The 25,587-nt window shown below is 37.9% G+C and overlaps 1 protein-coding gene across 3 annotated transcripts; it reads left to right on the top strand.

Moving 5' to 3' along the window:
* Positions 1-157: 157 nt before the first annotated feature.
* CALU (calumenin) lies at positions 158-25,539 on the top strand. Of its 3 annotated transcripts, none has more exons than XM_017652243.3 (7): positions 158-264; positions 8,981-9,212; positions 13,321-13,514; positions 17,242-17,408; positions 18,127-18,187; positions 21,935-22,134; positions 23,181-25,539. In XM_017652243.3, the coding sequence occupies exons 2-7, from the start codon at positions 8,992-8,994 to the stop codon at positions 23,283-23,285; spliced, it is 948 nt and encodes a 315-aa protein (XP_017507732.1). In that variant the 5' UTR covers positions 158-264; positions 8,981-8,991; the 3' UTR covers positions 23,286-25,539. The 3 variants fall into 3 exon arrangements, with proteins under 3 accessions (XP_017507732.1, XP_036875447.1, XP_036875446.1); XM_037019552.2 differs by lacking the exons at positions 158-264; positions 13,321-13,514 and adding exons at positions 7,952-7,974; positions 13,588-13,781; XM_037019551.2 differs by lacking the exon at positions 158-264 and adding an exon at positions 7,953-7,974.
* Positions 25,540-25,587: the final 48 nt, after the last annotated feature.

Below are 25,587 nucleotides of genomic sequence, written 5' to 3'. Positions count from 1 at the left end.
AATCCGGTCCACGCAACTGGGCACGCTCCCGGGGACGTGGCGCTTTCCAGCCAATCCCGGCTACACGACTGTGAGACCAATGGCTGCCCGGGGAGGCTATGCGTCAGCGGCGGCTTTGTTGATGATTGGTCAGGAGGCCGCCGGCGAGGCGGAGAGGGGCGGGGCGTGGAGCCGCTTCCGGTTGGGCGGTGCTTGTGCGCGTGAGTTGCGCCTGTGGGTGAACTGTGCCCACGGTATCTTCGGCTCCAGGCGGTACGTGGAAAGGTAGGTCCCGCGGTGCTGGCTGGGTCCCTCGGCCTCCTGGGCCTTTTTCGGTTTCTTCTTGTCCTCTAGCCTCGCTGCCGAGGCGGCATGGACCACCTTCTTTCGGAGCCCCATTTTTCAGCGGGCTTGAGCGTGCTCGCGTCTCCGGGGCCCTCGGCGCGCAGCCTAGGTTGGAGGCCGCCGCTCGCCCTCCCGCGCGCTCTTGGAAGAGGCCTGGGTCTCCGTGAGTCCGGCTCCCGGCTTGGCTTCCTGTGGGGTACTTTTTTAGTGCCTGGCTTGCCACGGTCTCCTTCCCTGGGTTCCGTCACTCCCCGAGTCCGCCGACGACAGGGTGACTGTTGCATGCTTCCTGAAGGTCAGAGGGCAGTCGGGTAACATTTTTCTAACAGCTCCCTGCCACCTCCCACTCTCAGACCTGCTGGTGTCCGCCAGCTGCGCCCCAAGGCCGCATCCCTCTAGTAGCGTGCATCTGCCAAGGAAGTCGTGTTCGCTAATTTTGAGGGTGTAGTAACAAGGGGAAAAGAAAACATGAAAAAACTGACTTTTTTTTTCTTTTCTTTTTTTTTTGGTATCATTAATCTACAATTACATGAGGAACATTAAGTTTACTAGCCCCCTCTTCACCAAGTCCCCCCAACAAACCCCATTACAGTCACTGTCCATCAGCGTAGTAAGATGCTGTAGAATCACTACTTGTCTTCTCTGTGTCGCACAGCACTTCCCGTGCCTCCCCCCACGTTATACATGCTAATCTTAATGCCCCCTTTCTTTTTCCACCCCCTTATCCCTCCCTTCCCACCCATCCTCCCCATTCCCTTTCCCTTTGGTAACGGTTAGTCCATTCTTGGGTTCTGTGATTCTGCTGCTATTTTGTTTCCTTAAGTTTTTTACTTTGTTCTTATACTCCACATATGAGTGAAATCATTTAGTACTTGTCTTTCTCCGCCTGGCTTATTTCATTGAGCATAATACCCTCTAGCTCCATCCATGTTGTTGCAAATGGTAGGATTTGTTTTCTTCTTATGGCTAAATAATATTCCATTGTGTATATGTGCCACATCTTCTTTATCCATTCATCTACTGAAAAACTGATTTTTTAAAAAACTTTCTATAATTTTAAAGAAAAGCCAAATGTTTCTAACTTCCATGTTTGGCTGCATACTTAAGTCAGCGATGGATAATTGTTTAAGAGTTACATTAGGGAGTTGCATTTTCTGTCTGTTTTGTTGCTTCTAGTCTCAGAACCTAGTTCTGATTTTTGGCATGCTGTGTTCAGAAGTAAACTTAATTTCCTACAGTTGCCCTGAGTGAGTCTAATAGTGTGGTTTGCAGTTTCGAAAGCTGCTTTTGCATCAAGGCATTTGCGCCCAGGGTCTCCTGTTAAAACTTGAGGACTTTTGATCTCAATTCCTAAGTGTATAAATTCCCAGAATAGCATCTTGAGAATTGAATTGCATTCACTTCGTGGAATCGACCATAAAGTCAACGTTAACGAATCAGGAGTGAATTTGCTTTTACACCTGGGAGGTAGAGAACCGTGCAATCTCTGTAAACTATTCATTGCCATAGGTTGGAACTTAATACAAGATAAATACATGTTTGACCTCATTTGGTACATTTAGTTAACCAAGTAACAAATGATGGCCATCACTGAAGAATGTATGTAGTATAGTACAAAGGAGGGTCCAGAGATAAACTGTAAATTTTGTGTGTAGAAAGGGTGAGTTTGTCTAAGCCTAATCTGAGTTTTACAGTGATTCAGGGGCCTCTGATAGGATTTGGAATCAAAACTAGGAGACCTGAGCTGACAAGATGAATTGAGTGTGCCTGAGTGAGTGATGGTACTCAGATACAGCATTGAAATAAACTAACTCATCGATATTCTCACTATGATCATTGGAACTTCATCTAGTCATGTGTCAAAAGATATTTATTGATGGCATTTTAGATACATTGCACAGGAGGTCAGTACATTTATATTAACACAGATTTTCTGTAACATGGGTTTGTTGGGGGTGTTGGAAGGATAGAAGTGTATTCCCGGGATAGCCATTGGAGATGATTGCTAGGCCATAAGGTCCTAGATCTTCTGTCTGTGAACTCTTAAATATGGACGTTGTTGATGTTGTAATTTATGTATTAGAGTTAAGACAGCTGAAGTAACACTTTGCCTGTTGCTGGCTGATGGCCAGGTCCCGTCCCGTAAGGGAAATTGGGGGTTGGGGGCAGGAACTACACTACTGCCAAGTACTAGCCAATCTGGTAACATGTATTGGCATATAAAAGTGCAAGGCACTGTACTAGGTACGCTAGAGAGATGTTAATTTATATTAGCTGAGGTCCTTGCCTTCCAAAAATGTAGCATCTATAAAGTAGCTAAGGAGATAAAGTAGCCTATAATCATTATTGTGGAGTGGTACAAACACGTAAGTTTAGAGGAATTGTACAAATCACTCCAGTTAGAGTGGTCAAAGTGGATAGGTCTATTCATCAAGGATTTTGAAGTTATTTATAGACATTTGGCACTGAAGAAAGGTTGATCTTAACTAACTACCAAATTCTCAAGGACTTTATGTACGTTAAACATGCACAGCAATAATACAACTAGAAACCAAAGCTCTTATCCCTACATTTTGCATAGCCTTCCTATGGCAATTAATTATGTACTAAAGTTTCATCAGCCAAATGGAAACTTTTTTCTTCTGGAATTTCTAGCATTTTTTTCTCAAAGAAGTTTTTTCACTCTGTAGCCAGAAAAAATTTAAATTTATACTGGGTTGCTTTGGTTATAGAACTAATGAAGTCTGAATGACAGTTTGTCATTATCAAAGCTTTTCTTCTACAGCCAAGTTTTGCACTTTCATATGCTCAGCTGTCTTATAAACTTATGCCCTCAGTCACAGGTAATTTAATTAGAATGTATTAATGAACTAATGTAAATTTGCCTTCACTAGAGACATGGAATGATGGTTTATCATAACTTTTATCAAATCTTGAAGGATGACATTATTACTTTAATATGGTGTTCCAGTTGGTTGTGTTACTTGTACTGAAGTTTTTAAGTAAAAATGTCAGATAACCAGATAGCTTTAATTTCTAGTTTTCATAACCTGAGCCTTAGTATAGTTAAATTGCTTTCAGGCTGTTCCTCCCAGTCCACAGTTGAAATAGACACTTAAAACAGTGAGCTTCTGCTTTTGCTGCATTAAGAGGAATGCCCTTTTTGCTGAATCTCCAGCTCAGGGAACTGGAATTTTACCACCACACCCATTCATTCCCCTTGTTACCATTGAGCAGTGGGTCTGTGGTCAACCAGAGTAACTGTGGGATTGATCACTCATTGCTAATGTTCTTGAGAAGTTGAATTTAACCCAAATATTTAAATTTCCCTTAAACAATTTAAGTATTCTATGACCAGTGGATTTTTACAGAAAAAATGACTGAGGAGGAAGGGGGGAAATGGCAAAAATTTAGAGCTTTGAAGGAAATTTTTGAATGGGTAAAATAGGCTGATTCTTAAAGCTAATCGTTGTTGGAAGAAATGCAAGCTTATGCTTTAATCTTTCTTCCTTACAAATTAACTGAAATAATTCATGAAAATAACTTTATAGAATACTGTTATTGGTGACATGCTGCAAAATATATTTATTTGATATCTTATGTTCTAGTCCTTTAGTTTGTTTCTCTAATGTGGTGCTATCCAGTAGAAATAGAATACAAGTTACATATGAATACATTTTCACCTGATTTAAAACAGGTGAAATTACTTTTAATACTTTATCTAATCCAAACATACAAAATACCAGCCTTTCAATATAAACTAGAGCAGTTATACCACATTGTTGTTCACACTAGCCACATTCCAAGTGCTTAGTAGCCACATATGGTTAGTAGCTACTGTCCTGCACGGTGCAGGTCTAGTTTGTTTTTCTTTTAAGAAATACTAGCTATTTCCCTTGATGAGGGAGGGACAGGATTTTGAGAAATTTATAGGTCATTTGAGAAATGGAAGATGGGAAATTTTTTTTCAATGACCATTGATTTACCTTCTAGACCACATGATAAAAGTTCATACAAACAAGTCTTTCATTTATGTATATCATGTTTTCCTAATATTCTCTTATCCACTGATAATGTAGCTGTGATTATGGGGAAGGGTCATTTAACTTTCTATCATTTGGTTTCAGTTTGGTTGAAAAGAGAAAGATGCTTCAAAAACAACCACTAATACAGTTCAAATGCCTTGTGTGAAAAGTTGTACTGTTCTCACATGTTCAAAGAAGAAAATATTCTTTGTCTTGGGAGGTATCCTTTGTTTTCACTTGAACATTTTTATATGTATATGCATGTAGACACATCTAGATACATATTTGAGTGTCTATAGTCATAGAACAAGAGGCCTTTTGTTAAAGTTTCTAATAGCCAGGAGTTGGTATGTTACATGTGGGCACAATGAGCATATATATATATATATATATATATATTTTTTTTTATGTTATTTGAAGGGCAGGTTTTTCATTGCTCCCCATAGAACGATGTAGGTAGGTTTGTTGTTGGCTTTGTCCATCAGGTGGTCCTTGCTGTCTTTTAGGCAGTTTCAGGGTGACAGTGGTTGATATGAGGAAGCAGAGACAGCAATATAGCCAACTCCTAGAGGCTGTGGGTGAGGAAGGAGAAGGGCAAGCTTGAAGGAATAGCAGGGTCTGGGAAAGATTGATTTTAGATTGTGGAAACCTGAGAATATTGAGAGAATGGAGGAGCTTACAGAAGGGGGAATTGAAAGTTTAATTGAGAGGAGAAGGAAAGAGAAATCATAAATGATAAAGCCAGAATTCTCTGAAATTTTTCTTTTATCCTTATTATTGAGATGTTAAGCCTCAAACATAAATGTACTTTTCCCTGAAAATCACAGTATATCAATCTGTTACATTTCTGTATGTTACATGTATCAAAACTTTGTACAGTATCCTTCCCAGGCCTTCATAGTGTTAGTGGGTCTAAACATGTATTTTTATTGTAACACTTGGGGTTTGCAAGAGTTGTTAGATTGTTATGTAAGAGTTGTTAGGATATTTTATTCTGGGTGTGTAATGAATCAGTTATTGAAATTTCCCTAAATGTTAAGTTCCCTTATTAATAAGCATAAGGAAAATCCTTATGTTGTAGTTACTGTTGATTTTACTTGATTTCTAAGCCTCTAATACTATAGATACTTGTGTTGATATCACAAATATCAACAACATACAATTTGTTCCTTGTCTCTAAAGAGTTTTATTTGTCTATAGAATTATGTTTAGTTTGAGATGGAAGTTTCATTTTGCCCTAAAATAAAGGCATACTTACTCTGACATTTAAGAGAGCTATTAAATCTCTAATTTTTCTACTGTTCCACTGATTTGATTGATCAGTTGAATCATTGAAGGGTAAGCTGGAGTGTTATTCTAGAGCACTATGTTCTACTTTTAATAAACAGGGTATATCTTAAGAATAATAGATGATGTGTTTTTCCTTAAGTCTTCTTTTTCAGTCTGGAGAAATAGCTTGAAAATGTTTGGTTTACTACCTAATATTGAAAAAGGGTTTTATAATATTGTTTACAAAGTAATACAAAAAGGTAATACACATGAGTGTGCTTATTTACAAAAAAACAGACAACACAATAGAGTATAGTATTAACATTTACTCCACATTAGCTGTACTACCCCACCTCTGTCTCTTCTCCCTTAAACCTAGGGTTTACACAGTTTACAGACAGGTGTTTATCCTTCCACACTATATTCTTGCATATGTTAAATTCATACAAATATAAACAACCTGGGGAGGTTATTTGGTTTGGCTTTTTACATAAATGAGATCTTGGCATTATTTTACACAACTAGCTTTGTTTGTTCACCTAAGATATCTTGGTGAGTTCTCAGTGCAGATAGAGCTACCTGCCTCATTCTTTTTAACCTCTGTGTAGTGTTCCATAATCTAGATTTCATATGTATTTACCAGTTCTCTGGTTTAGTTTTCTGTTTTTTAAATCCTTATAAACTATGATCATTGAACCTCTGTGTGCAAGTGTCCGTATATACACATTTGGGTGTTTCAATGGGATAGCATGAAACAATGTTGATAAACCTTCAGAAGCATAGCTGAGTTAACCTTGGTAGGAACAGCCTAAGTACCACCACCTCTTTCTCTAAGGGTCTTCTGGTCTTGCTTTCACACTGCTTCCTCTCATGGGTTTCCATAGTCTTAAACCGTCCAGTGAGAGTACTGTGTTTTTGTTTTTGTTTTTGTTTGAGAATAGACACTTCAGAAGTAACCCCTTCTTCTGTTATCTCTGTGTCTACATGTCTGTTTATCTTATTGTCACTGTTCTATTTACTGTAGAACACTTCTACTCTCTGTTGATAGATCCTCTTGCCATTTCAGGACCTTGCAACCCTCCCCCACTGAGCTGCTTTCCCAGCGTTCACATACAGTGCCCTTGAATGCCGTTTTACAGGCTAAAAAATGTTCATGGAGGCCTCAGGTTGTGCCTTTGTATAATCAGCTCTCTAGGTTTTGTTGGGATTAAATATATTTCTCTACTTGATTTCTTCTACTTTTAAGGAATCTATGTAACATGCTCACCACTAACAATGCTAAGCAATTTTTAGTTTATTGAATATAAATGAGACTATAAATCCAAGGTAATACAATGTAACTTTTCAAGCTACTATTTGGGGGTTCCACAAAAAAGCAGATACATTGAAATATATCTAATCTGTTATCATATTTAACATGCTTATCCTCTGGTACACTTCACTTCATTCTGGTTCCTGAAACTGTCTATTAAGTAAGTGTACTTTCAGGTCAGATTTCTTAAGATATTACAATGGCTGCCTGAGAGTTTGGTTAGAACAGTCGTTCTCAACGTGGGTGCCTTTTAAAAATATTAATGGTTAGGGGTAGGATTTAGCCGTCATTTTTTCTAAAAAATCTATTGGGTGATTGTAGGGACAATCTAGATTGAGAATCATTGAGTTATAAATTATGCTGAAAGAACTTTCATATTTTTGAAAATGTTTACATATAAAATGTGAGCCCTTAGAGTAGATTGTTCCACTAATAACATGGAGAAGAAGTCAGTGGCTGGTTGAATCTGCAGATTAGGACGTGATGCATTTTTACTTTCATGTGATGTGATTTTCCTGTGTACTGTAGTCTTATATTAGTTTCTAGGGCTGCTATAACAAATTACCATAAACTGCATAGTTTGAAAGGACAGAAATTTGTTCTCTCATAATTGTAGAGGCTACAAAGAAATCAAGGTGTCAGCAGGGCCATGCTCTCTGAAGGCTCTAGCAGAGGATTCTTCCTTTCTTCTTGCTAGATCTGATGATTACCATTAATCTTTGACATTTCCTGACTTGTAGATGTATCACTCTAATCTCTGCCTCTTTTTATAACATGGCATTCTCTTCTCTCTGTGTTCAAAATTCCCTTCTTTTGTAAGGACATTAGTCATCGGATTAGAGCCCATCCTGATCAAATATGACCACATTTTAACTTGGTTACATCTGCAAAGATCCTGTTTCCAAATAAGGTCATGTTCACAGGTATCAGGGATTAAGACTTCAGCATATCCTTTTGGGGGACACAATCAACCCACAACGAGCCTCACACCTAATAACCACCTACCCATCCAGTACGAGTGCCATTGGTCATAAAAGGGAATGAGTAAGTGATAACGTGAAATTGCAAAACTTATTCTCACCACTGGGGGAAAAGCCTTCAGAATCCATGTTCTGCTGATAAAGAATTAGTTAAAATGTGAAACTCTGGGGAAATCTTTCCCCTTGATTTTTAACTTCACAGTTTTTTTCTCTGAGACCTTAACCTCTCTGAATAATACTGTGGTGTGTTTGTAGAGTGTGTTCAACAGGTTACAGTTTCTCTGCAATTTTTTTTTGCACATTTTTCAATACAGTGTTCCAGCCTTGTGCTTATTAGAATTCCCTGTGACTGCAGAGATTCTGAAGGCATGGGTAGGGCTTGGGAATCTGAACAGTACTCTAGGTATTCCTTATGCCTGGACAGGTTTGGAAAATACAATATACAGATGATAAAGCAGTTGTTATCTATCACTTATCATCTGAATGGTTTGATCTTTGGAGATGATTTAAGGTTGAGCCTAGACATGGAAGATGACTTGGTGCTATAGGGCAATAAAAGTGCTCAAATATTTCATTGGTTCCTAATCTGGTGATCGTCAATCACCTAAGATGCATTTAAATCAGTGGGGGAAACTTTTTTTTTAAAAGCTTCCTAGATGATTTGATAACTAGCCAGGTTTGAAAACCAGACTGCTGATGAAGTACAAAAAGTAAAGTTTTTGTAGTCAGTAGATCTGGATTTAAATCTTGATCTTCTCACTTTTAAGTGTTTGGAACTTGGGCCAAAGGATTCAAGTTCTACTTCGGTGTTTTTCTAAAGGGAGACTACTTGCAGGATAGACGTATTAACTGTAATTAATTGTCAGCCTACAGTCAGATGAGAGAAATTGTTTAAAATTTCTCACCATAAAACTGGAATGTATGATATTCACTCTACCATACTTACTTTATGGATTAAGTAATAATATTGGGATAATATCAAAGTAATAAGCAGATGTAAGCATGTAATTTCTTACTTAATTATTAAATACACTGCTCCCTGAATTAACTACCTTTCTTTTTCTCTCAAGATCTGATTATCATGGACCTGCGACAGTTTCTTATGTGCCTGTCCCTGTGCACAGCCTTTGCCTTGAGCAAGCCCACAGAAAAGAAGGACCGTGTACACCATGAGCCTCAGCTGAGCGACAAGGTTCACGATGATGCTCAGAATTTTGATTATGACCATGATGCTTTCTTGGGTGCTGAAGAAGCGAAGACCTTTGATCAACTGACACCAGAAGAAAGCAAGGAAAGGCTTGGGTAAGGTGCCAGCTCTCAGAGGACTAGTTAGGGTAATGACATTTCTTTATACATCAGCTTGTTCTTTCCTCTTTTGGCTCAGTCACCCAGTAAAGCTATGTTGAACTACATCTTCTAAAAGCTAACCATAAAATTGCTATCACTAAAATTCAGTTAAGCACTTGCTTTCATACAATTCTTTATTGTATAACAGCTTTTACTTCATTCTACAAAGCAGAGTCATTTTTGCACAACATGACCTAGCTTGAAATGCATCTTGATCCCAAAGAAACATTGCATGGGACTTCTTACCTGTGGTGCTTTTAATTTTTAAAAAGTATGTATAATCTATTTGTTGTTGCCCAACCCCAGTGTTTGAGTAGATAATAAACTGCAAATTAGACACTTGAGCTAATTTCTGTCAAGTTTATGATTTCTGAGAATATCTTTCACCCTCTTTATTTTCATTCTCAGACACTTGATTAATTAAGAGCAAAAACCAACTTTGCCTTTTAGAAGATTGAAACAAGTAATGGTCTTAATGTTAAAGTATGGGTTGCTATGTCAGTAACACCTAGGCCATAGTCAGGTTCTGTGGCTCTCAGCAGGCATCTTTTTACCTGAAGATTTGGTTTAGTGGAATCCCAGTTGATTATTTCTAACTGGGAATCTGAGAATGTCTTTTCTGGCTATCCCAAAACCTGGCTTTTAAGGAAATGCAGGTTAGTTGAGTGAACGTTTTCTCCTCAAGGAGCACCACTGGTGTAACTTTCTGAACTACACTCAGGAGACTTGTCTGCAAAGTTGTACTACATAGGAATTTCCAAAAGCAATATTTTGCCATCATGGGTAGTGTTGTGAAGTGAAGTCTTTAGTCAATACTTCAGAGTAAATTTATTCTTTCATTGGGTTGTCTGCCAACCGAAGGGTGCAATAGCTTGTCCTTAAACACCAACAAAAATAATCAAAAGATTTTGCTATGTAAAATGAGAAACTACCTGAAAACATTTTAAAGTAAGTATAGAAAACAGAAATATATTAGAGTCCGTCTTCTGTTAAGTTGCTTTTCTCACTTTGAGAGACAATGTTCACTTGTAATTTTAATCTTGTAACTATGCTAACATTCCAGGTTGAAAATAGGGATGCATGAGGATGTTCTCAGTCTTTGTGTCTTGACTATTAATGTGCATGTCCAACCCACATTTTGTTCTGCACATGTCTCTTCACAGAATTACTCTTAAATAACGAAGGGCCCATAGTTTTGGTGTCAGTCAGCATGTTTTGGCTCTGTGCAGGTAGTGGACTAGCTCTTTTAGCAGTTTTCAATAGAGAGAAAATGTTTCTTTTTGTCATCAGTGAATATCAAAAATTCAGCACAGGAGCAAACTCCATATTTTATTAGAATAAAGGATTAGAATCATGTTTTTCATATGAATGAACTAAGTCCTGTTTACTTCTCCCAGTTTTTGGAGATAATGACAGATATCCCAGATTATAAGGTTATGTATTACTAGAAGCAAGAACTCCTGATGAATCTTTCTTTTTTAAACTTACTGTGGCATTTCTAAATCTTGTTTTGCTAGGTAACTATACACCAGAGGTTAGGAACAACAGATTCCCCCTCTTTTCCATCCATGTAGAAGGCAAGTAATTCTTAGGAGATATGGTCTTTGTTTATACCGGTAGTTGGAAAAATTCACCATTTTTAAGCCCTTAGGAATAATATCTAAAAGACCAGAGGAAGCATTATAAAGCAATCTTAACATGCAATTTTCATTTCCTTTTTCTTAAGAATATTGATAGAACATGTTTTCTTAATGTGTGTCCACCACACCCCTAAAAGAAGTATGAGTATAGTTAATTTTCATTTATGTGTCCTCTAAATCAGGTGATGGTGGTCCTTAATATTAAGAAGAACTCACCCTTGATGTATTTGCTGTAGAAGTGAACTAGAACAGTTCATCATCCTTTTTTTGAGTCACAGGCCCAGCCCCTTCAAGAGTCTAATGAAAGCTAAGGGCTCTTTCTCAGAAAAGTGCACACTTATGAATATATATGAAATTTTGGATGCTTAAAATTTCAGGAGTATATCAGCCATCCTGGAGCCCACTTATTGACCCAGGTTCTTAAAAAGCCAAAGGATTTGCTTTTTGCCTCTTGAAATGTGGAGGCATGTTACCTCTTAGGAGAAATAACATGAGGTCCAATAAGAACATTGTGCCTGTCCTAAAATAAATGCTTATTGAGTGCCATCATAACTGCATCAGTAGGGTTCTCTGATGCCTTTGGAATAATCACCTTAACTTCACTAATTTGATCTGGCTTTTAAAGATCAGAGTTTAGAGCTTTGTGCCTAAAATAGGACATTCCCACTTCCAGTGTGCTTTCACAGCTGCCTGCAGGTTGGATGGCCAGTGGGATAACAGGGCTTTTATATTTTTAAATGGTGGTTTGGGTATATATGTATGTATGTATGTATGTATATATATATGAGACAGACCATATGTGGCCCACAAAGCCAAAAATACTATTGGTCTCTTTTCAGAAAAAGTTTGCCAACCTCTGGATAAAACCATTTCGGTTGTTTCTGTTGGAATCAATAGAATGATGTTTAGCCATCCTCATTAAGAAAAGCCCATCATGAGCAATCATATGCCTTTTTTATCTGAGCGATCCTTCTCTTGAGGCCATTTATAATAGTTTATACTTTTCTTTGGGGAAGGGGTTGGGAGGAGTTCTGACACTCTGCCCTTTTTTTCTTCATGGTACAGTGACACGATTGGTAGCCAATACCATTGGACAGAAACTGGATCCCATTATTATAGCATAAGTTTTTAATATTGGTATAACTTAATTTGTTAATATTGTTAAAACTCTACAGAGTTAAAAGTTGCAAAAAATTTTGTCCCATGTCCATGTAGAGGGGAGAGTATTTAACGTATGGTTTATTACTTTACCTTTCTATTAATATTTTAGAGCAAAAGCTGTAAGATTACACAAGTCCCTGAAGGACAACACTTTTTAATTACAGGATTTAAGTTACAGATAGTTGAGGCTAACACTGTATCAATATCATGCTGAATCTTTTTTCATAGTGTTGCTGCTGTTCTCTGAGGCTAATCATTTTCCATGTTGTATTCCTGAAACACAAATTTGGAAAAGACATCTCCTACCAAATGACAGTCTTTTTCAGTTGTGCAAAAAATAAGAGTGTAAGAGTATGCCAAGATTTCAGTTCTGCTGGAAGTTTCGATTTAAAGTTCATATTCCAAATTGGGCCACTTCTGTGTGATTTTACATAGGTTGTCTTAGCTTCTGTTATGTAGGTGATTGCACCTTTAAACAGGAGTTTTAATACCATGCACGTATTTTGAAATCTTTAAATTAAGATGACAGGAGCAGAAGAGAGAAGCTCCTGAAAGGCAAGTGCTTGATTCGTTGGCTTTGTAGTTTTGCTGTTATCATCTGCACTCTAACCCTCTCAGCTTTTCAACATGCTCATCATCAGGGATTATGTTCTTACTGTATTTCCTCAGAGGTCTCCACTTTGGGTTTTTTAATGTGAAAATCCAGCTGAACATAGTGTATGATAAGCTGCTACCATTTCTTAGAATAAGTCTTTTTGTACCTGGTTGTTTTTAATAAGTAAAAATTTTTAATGCCTTGAGGTATAGGCAATCAAAGTCTGGTTTAACATTGTTGAATTTTTAGAAAACCATGTCAGTGGTTGTGAATATTTACCAAGAAATTGAGATTCTCCTAAAGGCAATAAAGAAAAATGTAAAGATTTGTATGTTTGATACAAAGAGTGGACACTGTAGATCGGAGTGAATATTCACCCCTGAACTCTGACCATCAGCTGTAACCTAAAGGGTTAAGGCTGGGTTTATTTTTCCACGTGCACCAGCCGTGAACTGTGCTTGCCTTACCTAAAGATGGCTGTATAGAGCAATAACAGGCCACTTAGGAGAAAAACTTTCAGTTGCCTGTCTGGCAGTTTTGTTTGGGAAACAACTTTTATTTCCATTCTTTAGCCCTGGGCAAGACCTGCGGTTACAGCACACACCTGGCTAAGTCCAGAGTCTGTGTCCTTTTAACCTCTTGCTGAATTTCTCTGCATTTTCTACAGAAAGATTGTAAGTAAAATAGATGGCGACAAGGACGGGTTTGTCACTGTGGATGAGCTCAAAGACTGGATTAAATTTGCACAAAAGCGCTGGATTTACGAGGATGTAGAGCGGCAGTGGAAGGGGCATGACCTCAATGAGGACGGCCTCGTTTCCTGGGAAGAGTATAAAAATGCCACCTACGGCTACGTTTTAGGTAGGTCCCTACTATCTGGGGGAAAAAGCCTTACGGAGCTGGCAACTTGAAACGTAACTGTTTTGTCTTGTAGAATGATTGTAGATAAAATAGACGCGGATAAAGATGGGTTTGTGACGGAGGGGGAGCTGAAATCCTGGATTAAGCACGCCCAGAAGAAATACATATATGACAATGTTGAAAACCAATGGCACGAGTTTGATATGAATCAAGACGGCTTAATCTCCTGGGATGAGTACAGAAACGTGACTTATGGCACTTACCTGGGTAAGGGGCAAGATGTCAGCCTGGCCGAGACCGTGGTCTTGAGTCAATTAGAAACAAATGGGTCACACAGTGAAGGAAAGGAAGAAGTTGTGTTTAGGTTGATGCTAAGCTGATTTCCCTTTATTTTTTTAATTTTAGATGTATATGTTCTGTTGTTTCTTTGTTTAATTTTGGTTTTTAATGTCTGGCATCTTCAACATTTCAGATGTATTTTACCATATTTTTTTTCTGTCATGTCTCAGAGAAACTATTTTTTGAATAGATCTTGTTTAAAAGGCTGCATTGTTCCAACAGTGCAAAATAAGAGGCTTTGAGATGTCCCCTGACATGGTCACATTAGAGGGTTGGACCTGAAATGCAAACCAAATTAGATTCCTTTATAACTGATGAGAACAGCAGGAAAATTACTATCTTTCCTTAATAAAATAAAGATAAAAAATAATAGCTTGCCTTCATAAAATTTAACTCTATCAGTTTGTCTGCTTATTGAAGTTTAGAAATGAAATTTCCCATTTGTTTTCTCTGGCACACACGTTTTTTAGCGTGCTATGCAAATGATTCAAGGCAGATAAATGTGACTTGGCTTTCTGTTGATTTGGTGACTTGTGTGCTTGGGCCACCTGTTAGTAATTTTCTTTTACTTACTAGATTTGCCTGCTGCTAAATGGTAAGTGGCAGTCTTACTGAGTTGGTGTCTTAGGCTGTTTTTGTTAGTGAGATTCCTCTCTGGTATGTGGTTACTGTTTGAGATGAGAATGTATAAATGTATAAATGTTACTTTCTGCAGTTTTATTCTGGAAATAAGGCAAAAGCAGGTGTTCTGTGCCACTGACTAGCAGGCAGTGAGTGTGTAATGGTCTGTTTCTTCCGCTGGATAGCCAGCTGTCTGTGTTAATGACAGGACTGCATGCATTTATTGTGAAGAGACTTTATTTCTGTGTTGGGCTTGTTCTCATTCCTAAAACTAAAGTGGCATTCTCTTTCCATGCTTAACACTAAGCCAAGAACCAGACATATCCTTCACCTAATTAAGAACACATGTATTTAAAAAGTCAGGGCAGATGAAGAGGCATCCATGCTTCATGCTCTGTGGCTGAGATTCACCACCTACCTGATTTATTTGGAATTAATTATAAATATAGAGCAAAGGGTAAGCTATCACTGATCTAAACAGAATGTGTTGATAAATTACAGTTCAGACCTAGGTACTTACTTGCCCAGAATGAATTTTAACCTTTTTGTATGATTATGTGCATAAAAATCTGTTGAGAGTTCTGTTGCTTCTCAAGGCAAATGATTCAATGCAATGGGCATTTCTGCTGACTGAGACTGCATAAACTGAAGCACTGGCTGAAAAAGCAATGTCTTTATAAGGCATCTTTCCCTGGAGGCATGTTGGTGGACAGTGCTCAGGGGTAATGAGGTGGTTTACAGAAGTGCTGATGGGTTTTTTGTAAGTGTGTTTTTGACTTGATTTTGAGTTCAGGTGTAAATAATCTTAGCTTTTAATTAAAATCTCTTAATAAATCTCCTTTCCACAAAAGGAATGTTAACACTGTCTCTGCCACAAGAAAAATGGAAATACTAAGATCCATCCTTCCTATACCGAAACTGATCAAGAGCCACCCAAAGCTGTGTGCAGGCCAGCTAGCCCAGTAAACCAGGGCCTAGGATGGGTACAGCACTCCAAGCAGTGACAACAGGCACAGGAGTTCTATCATTAAAAATAAAGTCGTATATCTTCCTTTTTCATACTTATATATGTGCATGTTACCAGGCTTCTTGATTACAGTCACCATGTTTTACCCTAGGAAGGAGAGAAGGGCTCTTAGCTAAGAATCTAGTCTTAATGTATAAGTTGTCTTCTGTTACTGTTCTTATTTATGTTATATAGTTGGTACTTGAATAAAGTTGAAACTTTGGACAAGCTTAGTATTTTAGAAAAGTGGTATTTTCCTTAAATTCTCCATCTCCAAAACTTATTATGGCTTTGAGTATACATACATACTCATGAAGCTGTCTGCTGAATTTTGACACTCAACAAAGAATGAAGCTTCAAGCTGCTCAGCTCTCAAAATAGAACAATAGTGATTTTTTAAGTTTTTTTTCAAACTGTGCTTGAAGTATGGGAAGATTCAACTACAGAATCAGAAGTCAGGAGTGTGTTGTAATTGTTAAAGGGGTCCTGTGGGTCTTTTTATAAAACTAATGCTATACCTTTTTTTATTTGACCAATATGTTGAAGGAAAGTTGTTTCTTAGCTTTAGTATGGTGTCTTTCACTTTTCAAAATACCTATACAAGTCATCTCATTTGGTCCACACAGCAATTCATATGGAAAGTTGGTTTTTTTTTCCTTTTCTGCTGTTAGCTCCTTCACCTTTTTTTCAACTTAAACTAAAATTTCATCTAGATTCTCATGAATTGAGACTAACCACGGCTAATAGATGGATTCAGTTGTAACCTAATGTTTGTTTATTACAACAGCTTTATTGCAATGCACAATACATTGTGCATATTTAAAATGAACAACTGATGAGTTTTGACATCAGTATGTGGCAGTGAACCCATCACTACGATTAAGACAAATGAACATTTCATCATCCTGAAAAATGCCTTCATGCCCCTCTATAATCCTGCTCACCTTCCCCATCTCCCATCCCTAGGCAACCGCTGGTATGTTTTCTGTAACGCTAGATTAGTTTGCATTTTCTTGAATCTTACATAAAGTGGGGAAAGGCAAACAGTACTTGTAACTCAGGGTAGATTTCTGAGTTGACTGAAAAAAAGTGTGACCTTTCAAAGGGTGATGTTCTGTTGCTTGAATCCAGGTGGCCTTAATGTGGGACATGCAGCCTTTTATACCTAGCTTCTTAATTTTAGCCTAGTGTTTAATAAAAATGGCAATAGCTTATTTACTGAAAGCTAACTATATGGCAGGCACTGTTCTAAGCACTTAGATTTATTTGCTCCCTTAAACCTCCTAACAATCCTTTGAGGCAGGCACCATTATCTCCATTTTACAGTAAGTAGATTAAAACAAAGCAGATTGGAGTTCTATGCTTCAAGTAAGCACAATAAGGTCACACAGCTAGGAAGTGGTAGAGTTAGGATTCAAACCCAGACGGTATGACTTTAAAACCACCACTGCTCGACAGATATAAATTCTAACTCAAGCCTTATCACTAGAAACAGGGAAGCATTACATAATAGGTTATATTTCCAGGAGCCAGGATTCCATGCCGAGTGGCACACATTTACATTCAACTTGGACCTGACTTGGAGGCCTTTAATTACCGGAGCTGAATGTCTTCACACTATTACGATTTTACTTGTGTGATCAAGAGTGATTTGATTTCTTCATTGCTTGGCTTACCTTTCTTGGAAATTGATTCCCTAGCTCACACATTTTCATGTTTCTGGAAGTCTTTTAAGATTTGGCCTAAAATTTTGTTTTCTAGATGATCCAGACCCTGATGATGGATTTAACTATAAACAAATGATGGTTAGAGATGAGCGAAGGTTTAAAATGGCAGACAAGGATGGAGACCTTATTGCCACAAAGGAGGAATTCACAGCTTTCCTGCACCCTGAAGAGTATGACTACATGAAAGATATAGTAGTACAGGTAGGTGAGAGCAAGGATTCTCAACAGAAACTCAGCTTCTCTTTGTTGCTAACACCCTCCTTCCTCTAGCCTTTCCTCTGTATTTGGAAGAATGACTTCCTATACAAGTGCTGGCCAGATTCAGAGTTCAAGTTCTGTTATTCTGTTTTTCTGTGACCTGATCAAGTCATTTATCTTAGTGCCTTAGTCTTTCTGTTTAGTATGACAGTATTTACCACCAGTTAATGTATTTTGCCTTTTGATTGATGGCTTTATATTATAAGCATGAGGATTTAAAAAATCCTATTTTTTTGAATACCATGACCAGTGATCTCACACTGGGTAATAACAATAATATTGAAGAATTCTTACAGAAGGCAGTTATGAATAAAATACAGACTATAGCTGTAGACATACTCCCCAGTCACATGTCTTGTTACTATGACTTCAGCATGACTAGAGTTGCCAGATCAGCGTGGGCTTGGGATAGTTTGCTGGTAAGCAGTGCCACTATTCGTCCAAGAAGACTCACAGTTATTTTACGTTAAAGCACAAAAAATTGATAGTATTTCACTTTTTTCAGCTAGAAAAACAACAATTTCTCATGGTTTAACACCCACATATATGCACACATACATGTATATGTACATATGTGTGGGTGTATTTTGATGAATGAAAAATAATTGCCTAAACTAATTTATTAGATACTAATAGTATCTTCTTAATCTCTTCTGTCTAGGAAACAATGGAGGATATAGATAAGAATGCTGATGGTTTCATTGATTTAGAAGAGTATATTGGTAAGTCGGTTTCTAGGTGTTTTAGAAGAAGCTGAAAAGCTTTGGAAGATACGTTTACCCACAAAAACTGTTTACCCCTTGGGTCAATTCTCAGCACATCATTAAGTCAGCCCAGTGTGAAACATCTGTAGCAGCACTGTCCAATCAAAATGTTAATGTGATCCACATATATCATTTTAACTTTCTAATAGCCACATCAAAAATATATATAAAAGAATCAGATGGAATTTCAGTAATATATTTTATTTAACCTAGTTTTCTAAAATACAGTAATTTCAACATATCAGTATAAAATATTGAGGGGTTTTCTTTTTTTCATACTGTCTTCAAAAGCGTATTCTACACTAAAACACATCTCAGTTCAGGTACTTGATAGCCTCATGTGGCCAGTGGCCACCATACTGGACAGCACTAATATAGTGCATCCCAGATGCCCGTGGAGTTGACAGTATGAGTTGTAAGGAGCCTAGATTGGCATTAGGAAACCCTGAAGAAGATTGGGAATAGAGTAAGAGAGAGAGGTGGGTGAATATAGCCTTCCTTTTCCACTGTGTTGTGTTTTCTGCCTAGGTTCTCTGACTAGTCTCCTTTTGTTTTATGTTTGTTTTTAAATCATTTCTTTCTGTCATTTTCCCTTTAGCTGTCTATTTAATTTGGTGGGAGAGGGGTGTTAACGTTTTCAAGGCTAATTTCTCTCAAGTAAACCTGTTTTTTTATCCTCAGAATAATTTCAGGACTTCTCCGTTGCTTTAAAACAAGGCAAGGAGCTACCTCTTTACCAAGTAGTTAAGCTAATTGTTTCACAATTGCTCTGACGAAAAGTAAAATAATTTTATAATAATAATTAACAATAAGTGAAGGAGAAGAGAGAAATTACAGATATCTTTGTTACAAGTGACATTCCATTTTGAAAAATACTAGATAATTTAATATTCCACATTCTTATGTTTACTCATAATAAACTTAATTCTAGTGCACCACTGCTTGTGTGTTTCATAAGCCAGTTTGTGTTTAGACCTCTGAACTTTACCTGAAGTGTTTATTTTAAGTGTGCAAGGGAGACTTAAACCCGGTCTCTATCACCTATCATTTAAACTGCATTGAACAAGTCACTCCTTTACTCAGATTTTGTCTAATTACACCTATTTATTTTCTAGAGTTATTCCAGTTGAATCACTCCTTGAATTTTTACCACTATTTTTCAGTGATGTACTTTCGAGTTTTTTAGAGAAAAAGGAATGGAGCACTGGAAGACAGGATTTTTTTCCAAAATGATTTTTTTAGTGGAGTTCATTAGCACGGTGGAAATAAATGCCTGGGTACATTTACAGAGCTTGTTTCAAAGTTAACTGTGTCTACTTTTAAATATTTTATCTTTTCATTTTTCGCTTTTGATGTTTTTTTTCACCACTGCTAACATTAAGGAACTCATTTGTACTCCCTGAGGAGAGAAATTAAATTTAATAACTATTAAGTACCATCATTTATTAAGCATTGAGGTCAAATAAGGAAATATTTCTGTTTTTCTCTTCATCCAGACCCAAAGGCAAAGGAACTGTATCTTAAAATGGCTAAAACTATTGGTGCGGGGAGGTGGGGTGGTGTCTCTATGTGTGTTGCTTCCCTTTGCAAATCATACATTCAGGAGCTGGGCTTTTGTGAAGCTAATTTCTAAGGAAGTGCTAGTTTCTGCCCTGTTAAAGAGTGAGATCACAAAAAAAACAGATGGTCTTTGCCGTTTACATTTCTCATTAAGAAGAAGTCCCCATAATTACACTGTTGAATTATTTTTGTTTTTTAATTATTATAGGACATTGAAAACATAAAATTAGATAGAATAGTATGAATCTCCATGTACCTATTCCCAGCCGCAACAGCTATCAGCCCACAGCCATTTCTTTCAAATCTACATTCACTCCCTCACCTCAGTTACTATTTTGAAGTAAATCCCAATCATTATCTCATTTCATTGGTTAACATTTGTTTATGTAGTTTAAGATACATATGTATCTCTAAAAACTTTTTTATCATAATCTAAAGAAATTTACTAATTCCTTAATATCATTATATAGGTTGAATCCTAAGAAGAATAGGAATGAATAGAAAATTAAATAGTATTGTTCTTACCACCTTTACTCATCTAGCTTTAACATGTGTTTATGCTATGTTGTATATTCTAGCTTCTATTAAAAGTATGACTTTTAAGCACACATTCCCTCTCTAATTCAGAATTTTCCAGTGTGCATACTGTGGAAGGTCTCCTTGGTCCTCAGGACAGCTAGGGCAGGGCACTAGCCCAGTGGATCCTACAAATACTACATTTTCTGTAGCATGGAAAAAAATTGGCAAGTCCTGCTTTGAGGAGTCCTCTTTTGTGCTTAAGACAGAAATAATAGTTCTGTTCTTAACCCTCAAGTTCAGGAATGTGACAGTACCATGGAATGACAAAAAGAATACAGCTTAATAAGGGGCTTGCCCTTCATTCAAGGGAAAACAGTCCCTGGATTGAGAGTACAGTGTACAGGGCATCACAAGCAGTAGAGCATTCTTATTCTTCCCAAGGGATTTTGGGCAAGAGTGAGTTTTATTAGAAGTGATACAGAAATGGCATGATTGGCTAGGGGCTAATGGGTTTTCTTACAGGGCTGGCAGTCCTCTTTTCTAGGGCCGGGTAAGCTAGCGAAAGCTGAGCTGGACAGTTGTGATGGGTGTATGTTAGGTTTCTTGACAGGCGTTTCCTCCCAGTGCAGGCTGACTTGGTTCAGGTGTGTAGTGTAGGTCAGGCCACTAGGGCAGCCTCCATTTTGTGGGTCCCAACATACAAGTTACCTCTACCACAACCACATAGCTACCTTTGCTTAAAACTGCTAGAAACTATTTAGATTTATATTAGGTGTGTTCCATTACCTACACAAAATGCACATACACTTACTAGATGTAGTGTAACTCAGGAGTTTTCAGACTTCTTCATTCAAGTAATTCCTAAAAGAATGTCAACAAATAGCATTCCCTTACACATTAGAAAGTTGGCATCTAAAATATTTAAGTAGATATTGTAAAGAATAATCTCTGTTTGGTATAAGTATTGACATTTTAAAATTTAACTCATAATCCAGTAAAATTTAAATACCGTAACAACTTTTTACCCTCCATCATTCATTTAAATAATTTGAACAAACCAACTTTAAAAGATACGTAGGAATTCTGATTTGGACTGAGTATAATACCAAGAAGTTGATTATGTAAGATGTGGTAATGGCAATATTGCTGTATAAGAAGATGCCCCTCAATTTTAGAGATCTGTTCTAAAATAGATTTAGTAATTGGCTGGTAGACAGTTTTGGCTTATAACATACTTATCAAGTTTCCTTGAGAATTTAATAAAACAGTGCCTTTCTAATACCAATACCATTCCTGAAATGGAATACAGGGAACAACTGTCTTATAAAAATGAGTCTTTATCTTTCTTGATGCTAGTCATCTCCCTTTATTTCTGCATTTTTTAAGGGTAATAACTCACTGCTGTCATATCACTCAAAATCAACAACTGGGAATATTCTCATGGCAAGATCAATAATTAAGCCTCAGGGAAAATGTCTTGCTTCTGAGGTCTCTTTGACCTATACCTTGGTAACTGCTGTTAGATTCCAAACAGATGGATGAGGAGGAAGGCTTAGGTCAGATCAGCATGGAGCAGGCTTCATAAAAATACAAGCCCATCTTTTGTATGTTTGTGTGTGCACACAGGTGACATGTACAGCCATGATGGAAATGCTGATGAGCCAGAATGGGTAAAGACAGAGAGAGAACAGTTTGTTGAGTTCCGAGATAAGAACCGTGATGGGAAGATGGACAAGGAAGAGACCAAAGACTGGATCCTCCCCTCAGACTATGATCATGCAGAGGCAGAAGCCAGGCACCTAGTGTATGAATCAGACCAAAACAAGGTGAGTGTTCCTTTTAAGGTACATAGAGCATTTAAAGTCTTAATTAGCCTAAGTCTACTGTGGGTCTAAAGTTGGCAAATGAAAACACAGGGCAGCACTAGCTATCTGATCTCATTTTAGAAATCCCTTTGCTTGGTGTTCACAACATTTGGGGAATGAGGCTTTGGGAAAGAACCTCTGTATCGTCTGTGCCCAGCATGCTTCATCTGTTATCTTTGGATCCCCAGGAAACTTTCTTGCTTTTTTTTCTTTGTTATTTCCTTTCTTCTTTTACCTACCACAGGCTCATTTTGCCTACTCAAAGCTTGTTATTTCCTTGTTAAATCAAATATACTTTTTAAAACTAAGTTCTTTGTAGTAGGTTATAAATCAGCTTATCTCTGGAACCTGTTAAAATTGTCTTTGATCAATTGTCTGAGGCACTTGTCATTAAAAGAGTGGTGTCATCACTTGGCTCTGCCAAACTTTTTATTAGAGATTTGAATGCTCTGCTTAGAGTAAACTGGAAGTCAGTCTGAAGATGGGGGTTTTAGTATTCTGAACATTCTCTTATCTAAGCTAATCTTCAGTTTCAAGTGCAGTTTCTTATCACCACACCTTTTGAAGGGTCCATCTGAGTTCTTGCTCAGTTGTTTCAGTAGCCAGGTGCTGTGTCCTGAGGTATGTGAAAAAAGGAAACTCATGTAGTCATCCCTTGGGAATCTGGCCTAGATAATTTTTGAGATGAGTGAGCCTTCGTTTGGGGTTGTGTCTGGAATCTGTGGCTAGGGCATAGTGGAGGTGAGGACTGTGCTTTATTTTTGCAGGTTTTGTTGTTCCTGGTAGATAGAGACTTGATTCACTTGGAAGTATTTTACCCAGTTCTTCTTGACTACCTCTTCCTCATATCTAGATGTCCCACATTTTGCTCAAAAGTGAGCATTCTCTCCTCAAGAAACAAACTCCTATCTCTGGCATTGAGGGACTTAGAATCCCTGTTATTGTATGTGTTTCTGAATTTGGAATGGGAAATATGTTGCCTCAATTCATTTTCTCTCTGATTTCAGGATGGCAAGCTTACCAAGGAAGAGATTGTTGACAAGTATGATTTATTTGTGGGCAGCCAGGCCACAGATTTTGGTGAGGCCTTAGTACGACATGATGAGTTCTGAGGAGGAACCCATGTTTCTTCAAAAAGTAATTTATTTTTACAGCCTCTTGTTTCACATGAAATTGTTTGCGCTACTGAGACTGTTGTTACAAACTTTTTAAGACATGAAAAGGTGTAATGAAAACCATCCTGTTCCTATTCCTCCTCCTCTCTGGGAGGCATGGAGGGAAACTGTGCTTCTGAGGAACAACTCTAATTAGTACACTTATGTTTGTAGATTTATACTTTATACTTTGTATTATGTATCACATGGTGTGTTTATTTTTGTATTTGTTCTCTGGTTGGGAGCAAGATATGAAGGATCAAGATCCTCAGCTCACACCTGTAGGCAACCTTTAGTCCTTCACTCTTTCTCAACCCTTACCATACAATTTTTATAATTCCAACTTAACTCATTTTTTAAGCCTGAGATCAATAAGTGTTCAGGAGAGAGAGAAGGGAAGAAATATCCCCCACAATTTATATTTAGAGAGAAAACACAAGCTTGCCTATTGAAAAGTATATTTCATAAGTAGTAGGGGGCCACAGATTCCATTCAGCTGCTACTGCCCATCAACTGATCCTGCCACTGTCTGGGCAAGGACAGACCCCTGTGCTGTAAGAAAGCTTGGCTCAACTTGATTTCATTCATTCATTTTGTGTTCTTCCCCTGAAGGACTAGCTGTTTGCTCATTTTGTCAAGCACAGTTTTTGGGGGGAAGAGTTAGGGCCAGTGTCTTGAAAATCAATCAAGTAGTAAGTGTGATCTCTTTACAGAGCTATACATAGAGAAAGCTGGAAAACTAAAGGAAAAATAAGTGTTTTCAGGGCACAGACTTTTCTGGGTGTGCATCTGTTGAAGCACTCAAGACTGTCTTGCCTATTGAATCACTGCAAGTGCCCCATTTGGCTTGTGTTTCCTCAGGTGTTCTGAGGAAATAATCTTGCTTTCACTGCAGTTAAAATGAACTCCTTTCTGATCATGTCATTGAAAGTGCCTTTAATGAGAGAAAGATCATTGAGTGAGGGTACTTTTAAGAAACCCTAAGATGAAATAAGATTATTTGGACCATTTTATGTGAAAACTTAGACCCTCCCAATGTAGTGGGGATTTTTTTCTTCTTCCTTTTCTCTTTCAGACAGTGGTTAAATAGCAGTATTAGTTAGGAGCTTGGTTGCAGTGTTCTTATCTTGTGGGCTGGTTTCTAAAAACCACATGCTGCTGACTTTACCAGGGATCCTCATACCTCAGATTGCTAACCACTTACTACCAAGACTGTTTCTGTGTCAGCTGGGAGCTTGAGCTCAGACTCAGAAATGAGAGGCCTACAAAGGAGCTTTTTGGTTTGAGGACCATCACTCACCCTTCCTGCCTTTGTCCCATCACTCCCTATCTCCCCTTCTCCCCCTCTCCCCACTGCCAAAGACAATGTTCTTCATGGATCAACAGATTGCCAATACTTATCAAAGAGAGGGACATTGTAGAAAGAACTGAGGAAACCACCTTCTGTTCCCAACTCACTTTACCCATATTTTATGTAACACAAACTGTCTTTTTTGGTCCCTTTCTTACAGCTGGACCTCTTTTGAGAAGAATTACTGTATTCCAAGTTCTTAGCCCTCAGGTTACTAAGTTACATACATTTATATCTAACCTTTATTATTTCATGTATCTTTCTGGATAATACATTCAGGTGGTGCTGGGTGATTTTTATAATCTGAACCTAGGTGTATCCTTTGGTCTTCCACGATTGTGTTGAGGTGGGCTACTTGACCTGGTAAAAAGCCAGACACCATGTAACTTCATCCCAGCCTTTGCATTGAGCTCTTGAAGTTGAACCCTAGTATAGGGGAATGGAGATTCTCTGCCATCGAGATTCCCTATTTTATTAAGAAGACCAGAGATTATTAATGCCACCAACTCTGGCTTAGAGAGGGCACATGAGCGCTTACTAAGTGCAGAGAACCCAGCCTTTATGGTAGAGTTATGCACTTAGAAAGCAAACCTTCATGTGCTAAGTGAGCAGCTTGTGGTTGCTGGGTGCTTGGCAGCAAGCATTGTACTCTACTCTCTAATGACACCCCGAGTTATCTTTTGGTTTAATCAGGCCTGAGGCTGGTGAACAGTAGCTCCCCACCCACGTTGTGTGTTCTGTGAATGCTAGCTCTCTTGAATTTGGATACTGGTTATTTTTTATAGAGTGTAAACCAAGTTTTATATTCTATAATGCAAACAGGTACCTATCTGTTTCTAAATAAAACTGTTTACATTCGTTGTGGGGTATGTGTGTCCTTTATTCTCTTAAGAAGTGGAACTCTTGGAA

This window comes from Manis javanica, chromosome 6 (assembly GCF_040802235.1).
Source record: "Manis javanica isolate MJ-LG chromosome 6, MJ_LKY, whole genome shotgun sequence".
Lineage (NCBI taxonomy): Eukaryota > Metazoa > Chordata > Mammalia > Pholidota > Manidae > Manis > Manis javanica.
This window is presented reverse-complemented; position numbering and strand designations above follow the sequence as displayed.